The sequence below is a fragment of the Asterias amurensis genome, chromosome 4 (assembly GCF_032118995.1).
Source record: "Asterias amurensis chromosome 4, ASM3211899v1".
Taxonomy (NCBI): domain Eukaryota; kingdom Metazoa; phylum Echinodermata; class Asteroidea; order Forcipulatida; family Asteriidae; genus Asterias; species Asterias amurensis.
Window position 1 is genome coordinate 1,127,596 of NC_092651.1, and position 18,288 is coordinate 1,145,883.

At 38.6% G+C, this 18,288-nt stretch overlaps 1 protein-coding gene across 2 annotated transcripts in view; it reads left to right on the forward strand.

Annotated features, from left to right (window-relative positions):
* The window catches only part of LOC139935754 (uncharacterized), a 103,690-nt gene extending 86,884 nt beyond the window's left edge, over window positions 1–16,806 (forward strand). Inside the window, exons 10-19 of one of the 2 annotated variants that reach the window (XM_071930316.1) lie at window positions 1,248–1,392; window positions 1,795–3,084; window positions 3,528–3,616; window positions 4,040–4,531; window positions 8,020–8,086; window positions 9,918–10,057; window positions 11,251–11,325; window positions 11,575–11,724; window positions 13,123–13,436; window positions 14,000–16,806. In XM_071930316.1, the coding sequence (XP_071786417.1) occupies window positions 1,248–1,392; window positions 1,795–3,084; window positions 3,528–3,616; window positions 4,040–4,531; window positions 8,020–8,086; window positions 9,918–10,057; window positions 11,251–11,325; window positions 11,575–11,724; window positions 13,123–13,436; window positions 14,000–14,118 (2,881 nt within the window). In that variant the 3' untranslated portion in view covers window positions 14,119–16,806. The remainder of the gene's footprint in view (window positions 1–1,247; window positions 1,393–1,794; window positions 3,085–3,527; window positions 3,617–4,039; window positions 4,532–8,019; window positions 8,087–9,917; window positions 10,058–11,250; window positions 11,326–11,574; window positions 11,725–13,122; window positions 13,437–13,999) is intronic. The other variant, XM_071930318.1, reaches the window with a different exon arrangement.
* The last annotated feature ends 1,482 nt before the right edge of the window (window positions 16,807–18,288 follow it).

Here is an 18,288-nt window from a genome sequence, read left to right on the forward strand (position 1 = left end):
TTAACACAGACTGTCACAGAGGGTGTAGGAGTCTAGACCTTGACTTATCACCTCTACATCTGACTTATTTAATAAATTGCTACCTTTAGGTAGGCCATGTAGGTAGAAATAGTTGTTTACCATTGCAGACAATGTGTAAATGTTTTACGAGACTGGAAATATTGATCAACAAGTTACAGCATGTTGACTTGAATTAATTATACAACGCTTAAAAGTACATGGATTGTAAATATCAAGTACATTTATTTTATGAGTTTGAAGGACATTGTTTAATTTGTGTTTTTCACATGTTGAAATTTTATCTCAGTAAGAATGTTTAGTATGCAGACCGCAAAACAAACAGAACCAAATGACATTGAAACAGACAACCTGAATTCATTATATGAATTTGTCTTGTAACCAATTAAACCAATACTTAACAGTGCATCATGTTAACAGCTGTATGTGGTTGCCTGTAGTGAGTAGAGAATTGAACCACACTGGGCAGTTGTTTACTTAGGCAGATAGTTTGTGGACACCATGGTCATAATGTCCAGTGTAACCATTCAGCTCATAATACTATGAAATTGCTTCTTGCAGTAATTGGATTGCTTACCACAATCAATCTTAAGTCTAGTCAACTATTCAAAGAGTCCACGTAGTTGGTTCAGGTTTTGTGGCAACATGGTAATAATAAATGCAGACTAATCTACTTACAGTTTCAAGTGATTACTACTTTGAAATTGTTTCACATTTGCTAGAAAGTATGTTAAAATTAACGCAGCACCCCACTTCCCCCCTTATTGTTTTTTAAAAATAAGGAATTCCAGCTGAATCCAGTTTTGATACGTTTAATGGCCATGTTAGATGCTTGTTGTATTACCAATACCTTGTAGTGTATCGTTTCATATATTCTGGCTGTGGGACTATACTACTTGATCACTTTACTATTCAATAACCCAATGCATGCAAGGAAGTCTCAGTTTCAGATGCAGAAGGAAAACCCCTGGGAATTACTCCAGGGAAAACCCAAACACAGTCCTAGGGACTGAAAACCCAATCCACATACTGCCCCTGGCGTGATTTGAACCAGGGTCTTAGACGTGGAAGGTGAGGAAAGAAACCACTGAGCCAACCCGACCAGCCAAACCAGAATCCAAATGGATAAGAAATGAAGAAACCTGGATTGGAACCCATGACGTTATAGATGGTATTGAATGCAGTCCTATCAATTGACTCCTATTATTTTTTGTGTGTCTTGTTTGCAGGCATTCCGATAAGATGGATGCCGGCAGGTTGTCAGACTCATCGAGTGGTAGCTCCTCTGGTGAGTCTGATGATGATAGTAGCTCTGGTAATGAATCCGATAGTGAGAGTGATGCCAGCTCAGTTGAAAATGAGTTATCTCTTCGGGTGAGTATATCTTTTACAAAAGTGGGAATAAAAGTGTGTTGAGAAGCCCTGTGGAAGTTGCACCAATGGGATGGGGAACACTAGGTGGCAGCAGACTCACCAGGTAAATCTCAAAATTGCTCGCATACTCAGAACTAGGTAAAAATGGAAACCGGTAAGTCTGCTGCTGCCTAGTGCTCAAAAGTCTCCAATTATTTTATTATTTTCGCTCTGTGGGTCACATTATTTTGAACTTACTTGTCAGTGAGACAGTTTGAGACAGTTGAATAATTCACTGGATGATCAGATGATCATAGTGATCTTACTCAATAGACGTCTGATGGATAATATGGTTGATTCCTTTATAAATATATTACATACAAACAAATACAAGTTAAATTGATTTTGCTATTTGACCCATAGGAGAAGTCATCTTACAATCTTCACAACCTCATCCATCATCGAGGTATCATTGAGGGACAGAAATCACCAGGAGCTCTTAATCCTTCCAAGCAACCACCATTGGCTGCTTGTAATCCCCCTGCTGCTACTACCAGTACTGCAACTACACCCACTCCTGCAGTTAGGGAACCACAACCTTTCCCTAATACCAACCAACATAGACCCAATGTGCAAGGAGGAAGAAGGGGTGAAGGCAAATTTGTTATTGGTGTCAAGGATTTGACCTCTGTCAACCCACATGAGGATTATGATGGGGGAAGTTTCAGCAAGTACAATGATAATAATATGACAGATTTCAACAAGTTAAGTAATATGTCAAATGAGAGGAGGACACCTTTGCCCAAGTCCCCTGTCAGAACTAGTGGCAGTGGTAGTAAACCAGTTGTCAAGCGTTGTCCGAAGAAGCCCTTGGAAAAAGCACCTTCAGTTGGGAAATCGAAAGTGAATTCTCAAGGAAGGAACGATACAACATCAAAGGAATCTAAGACGGATGTAAAAGGGTCTAAGCAGTCTAAACAATCGAGTATAAGCAGTGCAGAGCACAAAACTGGAGTGAAAACAAAGTGTAATAAGACAAATGCAAAGGTAGAGAAAAAGACCCCTCCTAGGTCAAGAACTCCGGAGAAAAAGTCTGCTAAAAAGCCACTGACGAGTGAATTTGTGAGTGACACTGACAGTAGTGATTCGGATTCTGAAGTGATTGAAAGAACGTTATCACCAAAGAAGGTGAATGGAGCAAGTAAAACCCACTCTGTGTTCACACCGCCTCACAAATCAACTACGAGTACTGAAATCAGGTGCAAAACATCCAGTAAGGGCAATAGAACTAAGGAGAAAGGCAAATCCAACTCAGTCAAATTAGAGAAAGAGACAACTATGGCACCCCTGGAGAAGGTATTCATGTCTATGATTGGTCCACATGGTAGTGGACCTCTCAGTGAACCGTTATTATCACCAATAAAAAGTGAGGAAACAGATAAGATATTCTTGACTCCACACATGAATACATCAGAGGTAACTTATAAAGATGGTACCCCATCACTTGTGGTTAAACTCAATCGCTCTCTTTTAAACCGGGTGCCTGAGCCACCATTAAGAGATCCATGTAGAACAGAAAGAACTCCTGAACACATTGATAGTGTCTTACAGAGTACGTTTAAGAATGAAGAGATTGACATGGAAGAGGAGAGGCCGCCTCCGTTAGTAAAAGTCAAAGCCAAGAGGAAGCAGGAGGATTTAGAAGAGGAAGAGGTCAGTAGTCAAAACAACATGTGCTTTGTCTTTTCTTTTTATTTTGTGCTGTCGTTTGTTTCATTTCATTGATTAATTCTGGTTATGAAGCGAAGAACTCTCAGAAAAGGGTCCTTAATCATTATACTAGCCAGGAACCCAGTGGAGAGAAGACACAAAAGGAAGTTCTGTTTTAGATGTGGGAGGAAAACCCCAGAGGTTATTCCAGGGAAGACCCATGCAGTCAGGTACGAACTGAAAACCAAATCCTTGTAGTGCCCCCCCCCCCCCCCCCCGGTGTGATTCAAACCCGGTCCCAGAGGTGAAATGCAATGCAAGATACCACTTCGCAAACCTGACCGCCACTTGTTGCATGGAATTGAACAATGCTGATACAAGAAGGATTTTACTTTGTTTAAATTTAAAAAATTCTTTTATTATAAACAATTTTCTTCCTTTGACAGAACCTTGTCAAAGAGTCGATGAGCAAAAAGCCAAAGAGTGATGTGAAGTCTTCAAAGAACATTGTAACTGAAGAGTCTGAACACATTGAGTAAGTATGAGTATTTAAGTAGCAAGCAATTAATATATGTAGTCGTACATGTAGCGTGTCCTCACCTAGTGGTCTAGTGCACCGAATTCAAGTTTTGGTGGCTGAGTCATCACAATGTTGGTTTGCTTCTCGGTTCCGGCACTTGTGTTTTTGAGCAAGACACTTAACTACTTTTGTTCCTTGGCGTTTATATCCTAACTTATAAATGGAATTTACCAAGTAATAAAGTAGAAGTAGTTCTATAGTACCACAAACATTCCCTGCTACAGTTTGACGTCTCCTTTGATAACTAGCTATTTTAAAAGAAGCTTGAACAATTTTAAAATCGATTTGATATTGTCGGTCAAACTTGTCTTACACAGATGATAGATAATTGAGTGGATTGACATCTTGATTATTTAATACATATTGATAACCTTGTAGGTATCTTCTCAGATTGCCTGATAGTGACACTGTACTTGATAGAAGGCGGCCTCCTGAGCGTCGGAGCAGCACTAACAGCGTATCCAGCTTACTCTCATCACAGAGTAGTAGCAGTCGTAGGAGTGATCGGGAATCACAACCAAGTAAACGCCGTAAAAAGACCACCAATGATTCCTTAGACTCAAGCTGCAGTAGCAGCAGTAGTAGCAGCAGTGGTGGTGCAACAACAACCTTTCAAAATGTACCTTCAAACCCAGCTATGTCTAGCATTAAGGGACATGAGTGGGGTTCACCTCCTCCCCAAGGAGAAGAACGGACAGATAGATCACAGGACTCTCGCAGTGTATCTAATGATGTAACATGTACAAGGAATGGTCATACGTCAGCTGGTGAGGAATGGGGTGATGGGGCTGGAGGTGACTATACACGGACCATGCCTCATGCTGTAAGGAAGAATCAGATGGACAAACCAAGGATAGACTTTGAAGAGAGGTGAGAGTTACATTTATAACACTAAACCAGATGTAACATTTGGGTTACAGAGTTTATTTGTTTGTTTGTCTGTTGAGATGATCTTCCCATCAAGGCAACTCGGCAAACTCCCAACTCCCACAAGGAGATATAAATGTCCAGCTGGCAACATCCAATCTCTCTTGTACAAACTTTGGTTTATGTTTATGATTATGAATTGCACAAATCAAGAAATTGTGACTCAGTAACTAGACAACAATACTTATTCTAGTCATTGTATAATCAGCAGTTAGCTTGGTAGGATTTGAACCCACAACCTTGTGCATGCAAGTCCAACAGTCTAACCACTAAACCACGGTGACAAGGGTACCTTGTTGGTAGACTGCAGTATGACTTAACTCGCTCAATACCATGTTTTGTTTGAATCTTCAACTCGCAGTTGGAACAGAATCCATTTTATCTAGCATAAAGGCAAAACAAATACAAGAAAAAATGTGAGGAGACAGAGAAAAGCAAAAAGCAAGCAGACATTAAAGGATTACGTATTTTACATTCATAGACATCCCTTGTCCAATTGGATCCCTCAATACTCCCTCAGAATACATTTTAAAATGTGGGAAAACAGCTTTCTTAAGCCACAACTTGGACTCGGATGTCAAAATATTGTCAAGAGACTTGAAACTGGAGTAGCAACACCTTGTCAAATAACAAACATGTACAGACAATTAACAAGAGTTTGTATTTACAGCGGCAATCACAGACCTGAATTCATATTTGCACATCCAAATCCCAGCATTTGGAATAATAATAAATACTAATAAAACCCCAAAGTAATTGGAGTGGCTACACTGTTTACTGCCTACAGGGCTGTTCCTTTACCTTAAAGTGGCTGTCACAAGTAGTTTTATCAAAATGTGTTACCCTTGAGGAAAATGAGCAGCATTATGAGTTACAAACTGATATCTTGTGTAATCCTCCACAGTAGCGTTCAGTCTAAGCCTGCAGCTGTGGACTCTAGGACTGTACTTGTGTTGCTGTGTACTTAACACAGTGCATTCGGCAGTTGATGACCTGAGTGTTCCTTTAAGCAGTTAGCCCATAACGCCCACTATTGCCTTAATCAGGCCATGATCAGGCCAACCCTGCTGGCTCTATTCAAACCCCTCTTAGACTGAAAGTCAGTGGACTTGGTTAGGGCTTAAACGCCCAGCCTTCGCCCCTGTAACTCAACATCCAGTCTGGCATACAGTGTCCCAACTCAACAATAAAGAAAGAAAAAACAGAGGAAAGAAAATCAGAGAGAAATGCCTGCTAATCTGCCCTGCAGGAAAACAGCAGGCGAGTGATGTGGTATTGGGGATACACAGGTTATATTAGTACATGAAGGGCCTTTAAAGGAGAAGTGTGAGCTACAAGAAGCAGGCAAGGTTAATCTGGTTTAACCATATTCCAGATGTTCCACAGGAAAGTGTGTCCCTATTTCTGAAATCCTGTATGCATCCCAAAGGGACTAAAACATGTCACAAGTAAAAACCAGGGCTTTGGTTGTTTTCATATTAACCAGCATAATTTGGGTACAGGTACAGTCTCTAAAACGTGAGATGCAAAATGCAGTCAATGTTATGGACACATCCACTTGGTGTCGGTACGGACAGTACAATGTTCATGTCTGCTATCAATTGGATAGTCACATGTATACTGGTTTACTCGGGTTTGTACCGGTTTGTACCGGTTTGTACCAGTATTTTCTTTCTCAGTAAGGGATGGCTCTGTGCTATAAATAGACCCAAGGATTTGAAAGGAGGGTGATACATTGTTTCGAATGGAGAACACTTTATTGTCAACCTGCATGATACCCTGATGTTAACATTTTCCATGTTATCACTGGCTTGCAATGGCAATGTTGTGGAGTAATTGTTTGCAATGTGCAGCCATAGGGCTATGGCTCCATAACCAAAGTTGCCAATTGGGACATGATCGTAACAATTTGTTTAGTTTCTGCTTGTATTTGGTTGATTTTGAATGATAAACACTGCCTTTAACGTGATGCCACAAGGAGTATGAAGCCAGCAGGTGATACAGTGTCGTATCTGTATCTGGACAGACATGGCTGGCGTGGCCAAGCAGGGATTTGAAATTCAATACTTTGGCCGACAGTGTGCACGGCCAGCAGGTGTAACAACATGATTTACTGGCTTTTTAAGCTGTGGCCGTGGTTTCCCCTTTGTGCAGGACTGGGTATCTACAAGAAGGGATCGCTACTGTGATCATTTAATAAGATCGGTTTCCACTCAAACAACTTACCTCTTTGTGATGACTGGATGCGTTATCAATTCTTCAGGATGGAAATTTCAAATACACCCATCCTCTTTGTTCTTAATGTGTTCTTATTCCTGTCTTAATTATTTCTAATTATGTCAGTCAGTGTGCCTTGATTGTATTTCCATTTCTTCTCAATGAACTTCACTTCATAGTGATATTACTCCAGTCTTTCTTGACTACACAATAAAGACAACTGACCAATACTGTGGTACTAGTCATTTATGATTGCAGACTTACAGACAGTCAGTGACAAACCTTATGATTGATTTTCACATGGATAACTCACAAGTCTATAGACATTGATCATTAAAACAAAGTGATGTTGGAGGTCTGAGTGCATGTATCAGTGCAGCCATGTGAAGACCAATCATTTCCAGAGGCTGTTTGTTAAGCTGGGAAGGAGTTGAAATGATGGTGTGATTATAAACTGATTAACCCTGTACAGTGAGAGAGTCCAACCTTGTCCTGATTACTCTAGGGCCTCCCACACTCTGCCTTTATTTCATTACCTTTTATCTTGTAATTTCATTTTCACCTTCAAATGGTACTTATCATGAATGCTCTAGTTACAACCTCATCTCAGAAATAGAAAGAGACTCTTATAGGGACCCCAAGCTGATAACCATGCTGAGTCTAAACACACATGTGGCAGGCAACCAATATGCCCAAAGCCAGTTTCCTGCACATAAAGCACAACTACTTAGAACATTGGCCCAAAAGCACCCAGCGGATATTTTAATCGCCTTAACTTAAGCAATTTCTACTAGCCAGAACAATATTTAGTTGGTGGGGATTTAAGGGGAATGATATTGACCTCAATTCCCAGACAGACCTTTAGGCAAGGTAATCAACTTGCTGGACTGATTAGGAATTGTTGTCTGTTTTAGTTTTAGAGATAAGCCTACTGAGTGCCATCCTTATACAAACTGACTTTTATTAAAGGAAAGATGATACAATGCTTCCTCAAATATTAATTAATTATCTGGATCATCTTGTTTGCATTTCCAACTAACACATTAGAACAGGTGCCAGGATATAACACAGCATGTTTAACTTTAAGGGGAAACTCATTATTTGGTTGTCATTTCAGTATCGGAAAGACTGCATAAATCCTGGGGAGTTTCTGGATGCATTGTGTGTGACCAAACCTATTCATGTTGTACTTTTTCCTTTTGTCTTCTTTGTAGACAACAATTTAGTGCTGATAGCTACCTTACTGAAGGGAAGAAACTGAAACGTCAGGCTGATTTCCAGGTAAATCCAAACTTAAAGCTTATTGACATCTGATGATCCAGTAGGTAACGAGTCTACAAAACATTCTTAATGTATCATGCCCTTCTCCATCTCAGCTCCCAATTAGTAATCTTGTGACCAATTTCATAAATTTCAGAAGTGCAAGTCCTGCAATATTTCCTCCACTTCAACCATTTCTTTTGCACAACTACAAACTCACGTAATCTTGACTCTTCTGCGCCCAAAAGGAACAAAATATTCTTGAAATAAGACAAATGGTACACTGGTACACCCAAATATTGATGTGGGTCCCTATCGGTCCATAGTTCACCCAGCTATATAGAAACATTTCCCGTCTTTCCAGATAGCACCCTGCATCACCCTGAATACCCAATCTCCCTTATCATCATGCCCAGACAGTCATGTGCTTTAAATCATATCATTTTTCTTTCACAACCTGAAAATTCCTGCACTGCACAGAAACTCACATTCTAACCCTTCACAATTTGGTACATTAATACCTCTAGAGAATGGACATGTAGACTGTATTGAATTTATAAATGATTTTAGATCATGTTATAAATTGTCAACTTGAGACGGGCATATAGGTTGGTTGGGTTTAGAACCAGCTGCGTTATATTACATGTTAGTATAGTTACCTAATGGGACAGATTCAGGATTGATAATGTAGGTGTGTGACGCAGGCAGACCGTTTGTATTTCAGTGAGATGATATTTTTTTCAACTTGAAGTTTACAGACTTCACAATTTGTACTCAAATGTGATATACTTTCACTTAAGCTTACATGTAAATCATCTCTTTTCAATAAGGAAAGTCAGTTAAAATTCCAATCTGGTATGGGATGTTAAAAAGTATTAGTTGGCAGGCTTCACTATGTTTTGAATTTGAGCTGAAGGTCATATAGCCAGTAGGTAATGCCCTAAGCTTAGCTACAGTCATTCAGTCAAGTAGTAACACCCAACATCCGGTCTGAAATCCCCGATAAAGATGGGTATGGCATACTGATAATGCCCTCTGTTGAATACCCTCAAGGGTACAGTCAGCACTACGACCACACCCCTCCTTAAATACACCAACTTACTTATTGTTATTCAACGTCGGTTCAATGTTTATGTCATGGTTTCTGGGAAAATAATAGCACCTGTTTCTTTTTCATAAAATGGGTACATAACATTGAAAGTTTAAAATGGGTTTTAAACTTTACTAAATTTCATTTTTAGACTAAAAATGATTTTTGTATATAAGAACACCTTTCTAGCAACACATACTGACCCATTACATTACTTTACCCAAACTAACTCTAGGCTTATTACCCCCCCCCCCACCCCCCCCCCCCCCCCCCCACCCCTTGATGTGACCATCTTTGGTGGCCTACAAAAATAGAGCAACTGTTTCCTTTGGTTAGATGTTGTCCTTTACCACATTAAGAATGTGGGAGAGTCAAAGGGAAATCTAGGATTTGGCTGAATTACTGCCCAACAGCCCCCATAGTCTAACCCCTAACCTTTACCTACCCATAACCCAAGGCAGTCTGTTTAGCCATAGTAACTCAATGTTGATTACCCTGCTGGTATATTATCACTTCCTGATACTACTGAGTTGGTTATGATATCATCTCATTGCTGATTGATTATATTGGTTTATTTGAAGATAATAACCTAGGAGAGTCTGATTTGTTGTTGTAGTTGCACCTTCTAATTGCCAAATGTTCTTACACTATACATGTATCGTCCCATTTGATTTAACCCAAGGCACTACCCATACTGTTCTGTAAGTGGGTAGATTTCATAATAATCTTGATGTTTTTATTTTTATTTGTTCCTTTATATAGACTGACAAGAATGTGAAATCTTTGATGTACTTTGATGCTGTTCTGTCGTTCATTCTTTGTGGTAATGCAATGGAGAATGACCCAGTTGTTCCTGATGAGAAAGCAAGCACCATGTATTCAGAAACCTGTGATATTATCAAGTAAGTTTCTTGTTAGTTGCTAATCAGTGCAAAATAACACAAAGAAGGATATGACACTGTATTTAAATCAAGATTGACATATTTTGAAATCCCTATTAGCCCTGCCGTCGATTTTACAAAACTCTTCCTAACTTAAGACTAATCTTAGGACTTAGGACGAGTCCCAACCCTGCACTGTAGCATGCAGACCTTAAAATTAATCCTAAGTTAGGACGAGTAACTCATCCTAACTTGAGATAAGACGAGTCCTAACTCTTTGTGAAATCGACAGCTGAAGCCTTGTTCATGTCATTCATGGTTCTTGCTGAAATCGCTGGGTCATTGTAACAGGGCCTCATTATACACCTCCGATTATTTTACTTATAAATTGGGCATCCATACAAATTGTTTAAAGGCACAGGCAGTGGACACTATTGGTAAATACTCAAAATAGTTATTAGCATAAAACCTTATTTGGTAACGAGTAATGGGGAGAGGTTGATACTGATAGTATAAAACATTGTGATAAACGGCTCCCTATGAAGTAACTTAGTTAGCGAGAAAGAAGTAATTTTCCACGAATTTGATTTTGAGACATCAGAACTAGATGTTGAGGTCTGGAAATCAAACATCTGAGAGCATACAACTTCGTGTGACAATGGTGTTTTTTTTTGTTCATTATTATCTCGCAACTTCGACGACCAATTGTGTCCAGTGTCTTTAAGTGTACATACTACAGAAACTCATATCGGGAAGTAAATACACAAATAATCTATTTTGACCTGGTTTTTCAGAAATTACAAAAGTTTGATCAAAGCCATTTTGGTTACCTCAGCAACCATTGTTGTTCAATCCTCCATGGTTTGAAGGACAGAGTCCCAAAAAGTGGCACATATCCAAGCCCCGATTGTCAGTCAAGTTTTTGAGAAATGGTAAAAAATATGATTTCCCACTATCTTTATCTTCCAAATCTTAATCTAATTCAAGATCTTCTGAGAAGTCTTCCATAAAATCATCCAACAGTTCCAGATTTTTTCTTTACCAGACCAAAAACCAGCCATCGATATAATAATTTACTTTCTTTGTAAATACAACTCCAATCAAAGTTAATCAAAGTGAGAACCAATGACAAATAAAGTTTGGTAAATGGAGAACCAACTAATGAGAGTTTATTGAAATATTGAATTATTCTTTTCTGTCCTCTTCTGTTTTAGATTCATCTTAAAATTTAAAGGTAGTCATTTAAACCAAGATGCATTGAGTATGGACAAGAAACTAGCAGTATTATGGTGAGTAATAGACAAGATATTCTGGTTGGTTTCTGAAGCAGTTGAAATTCAAAAGGTATTAAATGAGAGTTCACAAGTTGTGTAAAATAGGAAACCAAATATCTGGAGAATGGGAAACTTTGGAACGCTAGGTGGCAGCAGACTTACCAGGTTCATGTTGTTCCGAGCATCCGAAAAGTCTCCGCCTAACCACATTTAAGTTAGAACTCCAAGAAAGCTAACCCCATAATTTTCTTGATATCCCATCAGCCACCGGTGCCAGGGTCTTCTCTACATGAAGATGTTCAAGATGAAGAAGTTAACTGGGATGAAACTTGCCAGAGTGCTTGGGGAGCACTTCAAACATTCTTCCAAATCACAGCAGGCCGCCCAAACTCCCTCACCATGGAGTGCATCAAGGTCAGTTTATGTCAAGTTCATTCAATTTAAAGGAAAGGAATTTATAATTGCACACCAATCAGCCATCAAGTAGTTGCTTTTTGTCAAGGGCTCTCTTTAGCATTTTATGTAGGAATAAAAGTAAACTGCCTTGTCATTTGATGGGCCTTTCTGTTGATGACTTGTTATGTTTAGTTTGAGTTTTCAGTGTTGATTATTATTCAAATATTGACTGCTTCGAGTGCTATGGTTAAAACTATGACTCCCGAGGTGATCCCCGGAGCGTTCTATTTTCCCGAGGCGAAGCCGAGGGAAAATAGAACGCTCCGGGGATCACCGAGGGAGTCATAGTTTTTAACCATTGCACGAGTAAAAGCAGTCAGTATTTGTTTTATAACACCCCAAACATTTCTAAAAACTGTACTGTTATTAGTAAGTTACAGACCTGAATGCTACAATCCACGGACGACGAGAATACAGATTGCAAACACTTTTACTTACTGTGTTGCATGTAGTGTCGTGCAATCCGAAGTGGTTACAGACTATTAATTTATCATCCCAGTATACGCAACGGACGTCTGGGTACTGCACGCCATGATGTGCTAGTCTGTTGGACTAGTGCATGGCAAACCGACGCTCTATCACACGGCCGTCGTCTGGCAAAACTAAGACATGTCATGTGATGCGCTCTAAACCAATGAGCAGGCAGAATACTTGCAAGGGGTGTTATAAAATGTATTATATAGCACCCGGGCAGATCCTTGCCATTTGATTGGAGGATTGTCCGTCACGTGTAAGCAAATAAAAGTACTATTGCACCCTACGTCACTCAGCGTGCATTTTTCGTTCCATCGGAAAAGTACTATTGCACGCTGAGCAAAAAACATCACTGCGTGCGCGAGTCTTTGGTAACAAGGCACATACTAGCTATCGGCAACTGCGTGTCTCAAAATAGCTGTACAGAATGCACATTGTCAAACAGGCCGACCCAAAAGAAACGGGTGTAATTTCACAATTAGAAATTGTAGGCCTTTGCTTTGTTTATTTTTAAGGTGAATCTCCAATCAAAATGACAAAGATCCACTTGGATGTTTTATAAAACAAATAATGAATGTTTTTCAATTGTGCAATAGTGCAAATATGTTCATTCGTTGAAAGATGAAATGTTCCATTCAACTCAGCTCCGCCTCATTGAATAGAACATTCCATCTTTCAACTCATGAACATATTCGCACCATTGCACTCACGAACATTCATTATTTGTATACTGTCTGTGACTAGTTTTGCATGTGAATCTTATTTGTCACTATGGGACTCTGTATCGTACAGGGGGCAATCTGACTTGAGATGTAAAACACCCATGTTGTGCCAACTAATATCTTCCAACCCCTCTTCAACCTCATCCCCTCATTACAACAGGTACACTGGAACCCCCTCCCCAATGTCACCTACACCGTCCCCTGCTGGAAGCGTTGGTTCTGTTGGTAGCCTGGGATCACAAGGAAGTAACAACTGTGATGCTAGCGGTAACACCTTGCTGCCATCCTCCTTGCCACAAGTACAAGGGAACAAGCTAACTAATGGTGTACCTCACATTATGTCATCTCCTGCCAATGTCTCCGTCCCTCAAAGTATTGTCAACAAGATGTCCACCTTTATTCAGACGTCCAATTATGGGTACTATGGGCTTGACTTCTGGGAACAGGCAGATACCTTGGCTCAAGAAAATATAGGTAAATAAAAAGCTTCATTCCTCGGGAGCTGTTGCTACAAAATATACCTCAGTACATTTATCTGAAGAGTATGCAAAGCAGTGTCATTAGTTGAAGATCATTATTGCAATGAACGACAACATTTTGTAATGCTCTATTCGTAGGCAACCGACTGCAGTGCATGCTAGAAGACCACTTACGTGTAGCACATGGGTCATTTTCCAAATAATGTATTGTGATCCCTAAGAAACAAAATAAGTGAACATTGAAAATGTGAATGCCCTTTTTCGTGGAGATTGCCTAGAACTGGTTGCCTGTAAATTGCCGTGTGTGACATGGGCCTTAAATGGACTGTGCAAGTCTCACGCCATTTTGAACATTGAGATGCCTTGGAGCGTGTGAGTTTGTTTCCTTCATGCATTTAAAGCAATGTACGTGGTCCCAAAAAGTGTATACGCACAAGACTTGCACTGTCTATACCAAAGATGTCAACACATTTACGATCTAAAACCAACATCATGTGGCTGTAGCCATTTCACGAATGTAAGTAATTTAGTGGTAAATTCTACCTTTTTTCTTTGCAGAGTTTTTCCAGGAGTTAGATCGTGAATTGGACAACTTTGGCCATCTGACCCTTCACAGCAGTACCCTTGACCTTGTGCGCTACGCAAGACTAGGCTTGAGGAAACTTAAGAATTCATGACTAGCCGCTGTCGACTGATGTGATATCCATTCCTTTACTGCCTTCCTATCTGCCTGCCTAGTATCCTGCCTGGGTGTACGCTGATACTTCATTCAACATCTTGTCTTGTGTAGAAAGATGTTCATTCCAGTCAAGTGAGCAATGCCATCAGTACGTACAGGTATTTCTTAAAGACACTAATCAGGGTTCTTAGCTCTTAGTATATGAGTTATAAGAGCACTGTAACATTATTAAAGCCTTATGTAGGTTCTAATCTGTTGTGGTTTGTGTAGTATCTTATCTTAAAAATCATTCTAAACTCAGACTCACATCATGGTAACATGTCAATTAAACCACAAGAGGTAAACACCACTTACACAAGGTTATTCCTTCCAGCTTACTCCTGCTAAAATGCATACAGTTAGATCACACAGCAGTAGTAGTTCACATCACTGGTAGCTCAACAAAAAGATGAATACCAATCACTTAAATGCAGTAGTTAAGTCTTTATCCATCTGAAAGACCTTTCAAGTAAATGCTAGTGCTAGGTACTTGATGTCATAAACTCTAAACTCACCTGCCTGTGTTAGTTTTGAAGGAAATACAACACTTACTGGGGAAATATATCTACGATAATCTTCACACATAGATATTGTTTCCCCAAGTGAAAACACAATTTTTTGGACAGTCTTTTTTTTATGTGGTTGTTTTGTAAGAGAAATTATGGCTAATTTATTTTTTATCATAAACTGATTTATAAACTGATGCCAAGTAGGATATGTTGCCAAAGTCGATATGTAGGTCAGTTGTACAGGGAATGTAAACCTTTGGTAATTAACAAATGATTGTTTCAAACTTCATTTGTATAAACCATCAAACATTGTCATCAACAAGAGATTTGCATCTTCAAGAAATCAGTGAGTCTCAAGATCCAAACAGTAGTTATCTTTCCATGGTAAGCTGTTATGATGAAACGATTCCATACTAGATTGATGATGGTTGTGGATAAAACAGGATTCCAAATACAAAAGTTGTATATTCCCTTGATCTAAATCAGATGGATTCTTGTGTGCTATAAAGTGTGTCTTGTACGTATGTTGTTGATATTTTCTTATTTAACATCTCTAAGTGCACTGTAAAATTTTCAATCGTATCGTGCTATAATTCCTAGCATTGATGATGAATATAAATAAGCATACTTTATAATATACAGAGAGTTGTCATGTATATCAAGTGTAATATAATTATTGAATATTTTGCTAAGACGATCATAATATATTCAACTCTGGCCATTGCTAAATAGTTTCAAAATATTCTTAATTAACTAGTTCACAACCTAGGTGAGTAATAAACGTTTTACTGCAACCATAGAGAAAGCGTTTTTCTATGCTAAAACATCTCTCTGTAGTCAAACTTCTGGTTTCTCACAAATGAATAATTTGCTTTGATAATTCTAAATAAACTCCAGTTTCTTGTTTGAATATTTCATCATGTTATGTACTGTGAAGGGTGGGTACAAATGTCACATCATCAGTGTTAAACATTCACAAGTCTTTGAGCACGCTCTTTAAATAACTATATCGCTTTGATAACTGACCCTCATCCAAAATACATGGAATGATGTGATGATAATGATGGCAGTCAGCTGACTTCTGTATATGTATTCGTTGAAGCAGCTGTAAATTATTATTATTATGATTATTATTTTTATAAAATTAGATAAGAGGAAAAACATATGTGAGAGCAACAACAATTTTTAATAATTAACAGACTGACTGGTAGTATGATGTCTTTATCATGTATTCATTTCCAGAAAATATTTTCCCAGCAAAACTCAACTGTTAATGGCGTTTAGACAATCAATCTTTTGAGATCTTTGAGTAGAATCGTGAAGTTCAGCAATTTGTTTTGTTTGTTCAATGAATTAACAGTTGCAAATTTTGTATTACTAAGGGAATCAATGTGTGGTGAAGAGGTTTTCAACTAGTGGTTTAATCGCGACGAGGCCTGGTTCTTGATAATTTTATCGAGACGAAGTCGAGGTAAATTTTAAAGAACCAGGCCTCAGCGGGTTTAAACCACTAGTTGAAAACCGATTCAACACACTTTGATTCCCATTCATAAATACCTTTTCGGTCAAAAACATCATCACTTTTTGGTCAAAAAGTAAAATAAATGCCAAAATTATAATTGTTAAATGATTTCTTTCAACACAACACCCATCCAGCTATGAAATGGTAAAGCCCTCCGCCGCCCTCGGGTAAACAACTCCTTGTAAGGGAATGCTATGCGTCGCGCGTATTGCGCGATGTGGCACAACTGTTTCAGCTGTTGCTCTCGACCAATAGGAGTGAAGAAACTGTCTTATAAGAACAGGTGCAAGGTGCAAGGTCGCGTGTCATGAATTAACACCTTTTACCGGTCATAAACAAAGGTTGATACACACCCACGTGATGCGCTCTCCACCAATGGGAATAGCGAAACTGTCTGAGGTATTTATGAATCTCTTTTAATGGATTATCAGAACAGACTTGGTACTGGTAGTTTGGTGTAACTGTTGCCTTAAGAAATTTACTGTTAACATGGAGTATATGAGATCTGTTGTTAATTTTGCATCGGGATAACTAATTTACTTAGGTTACTTGGTTTTTCCCCTTTCACCAATGTGTATTAAGCACTGATGTATATCAGTTTCTGGTGGGGGGGGGGGGGGGGGGGGGGAAACAAAATATCAAAACCCACAGAACTCGGGAATGTACATGAACTTAGTATAAAGTGCTTTATTAACAATTTGGTGTAAAAGTGAAAACCAAGTTCAACTTGTAGTACTTATTCCAAGCAGTTTAAATATAAATCTAGCCATGTCAAAGTCTAGGTCCAATAAGTCTTCTTCCAAGTACATGTGAATTGCGCCCTCTGTTGACCTGACATTACTAGTCTTGGTCTACCTGAATTATGTACAGGGTTATTCAGTCAAACAGTGTCTATATCATTCATGATTTCGATAAAAAGTGCCTGTTCTGTCATAAATTTGAAGGATTTATGAGGGATGTCCATAGAGAATCTAATACAAGACAATTTTATGAAACAGTATTTTATATATATTAAAAAACCAATTAATAATACTATAGTAAAAATAATAAAAATATTGAGAATCCCAAATGATATTTTTGAAAAGAAATTTAATCCATTGGACATAAGTGAAGATTGATATTGGATTTGCATTTTTACAAGATTTGAAACTTCAATATTCACCATTGCTCATAATTATGCAGTTACCATACAGTTGAGTGTGTGTGTGGTTTACATGCCCTCTTGCAATGAATATTCAGCCACTGTTTGACAATGGTCAGGGTAATTAGTGTCAAGTTAGAATTGTGACCAACGATGAGAGCGATTGTTGTGGTAGTACGTATACATCCCTCAAACAGTCAATGAACTCGGAGAACATTGCATATTGTGGCAAAACGTTGAGTATTAGGTACACTTGAGCTGTAAAGAGGCTTACTGCTTACTTAGGCCTGGTGACCTTTCACTTTCTAACTATACTTTAGCAAAGAGGAAGAGTCCTTAAATGGGCTACCACTTACCATCACTAGGAACAAAACTATTATTTGTGTATAGCTCATCCTGAAACCTGACTTTGAAATTTATCATTCATGTAAATTCTTATTATTTGAATGAATTTCCTGCATTTATGTATTTGCCACCTTAGATTAATTTAAGAGTAAATATATGAGCTAGAATTGATGTATTGGGTGAGTTATGACTTCAAAGCTCACTGTAGACACTTTGTATCCAAAGCAACATCATGATTTGAGTCACATCCTGATACGGTAAAACTAATAATAGAAATAACAACAATAATAATAAATCTGTGATGGTTGTATTTAATATACTTCTAGTGGACTACTAGAAAATCGGTTTCCATTATGAAATCAGTGAAAACACTTTCAAAATATATGTCCTTCAGTTCAGTCTTTGAGTTGGTCTTAAGGGAAATCACTGAGGGAATCAATGTGTGGTGAAGAGGTTTTCAACGTAGTTTAAACCCAACAAGGCCTGGTTCTTGATAATTTTATTGAGCGAAGTCGAGGTAAATTATCAAAAACCAGGCCTCGGCGGGTTTACACCATTAGTTGAAAACCGATTCAACACACTTTGATTCCCATTCATAAATACCTTTTCGGT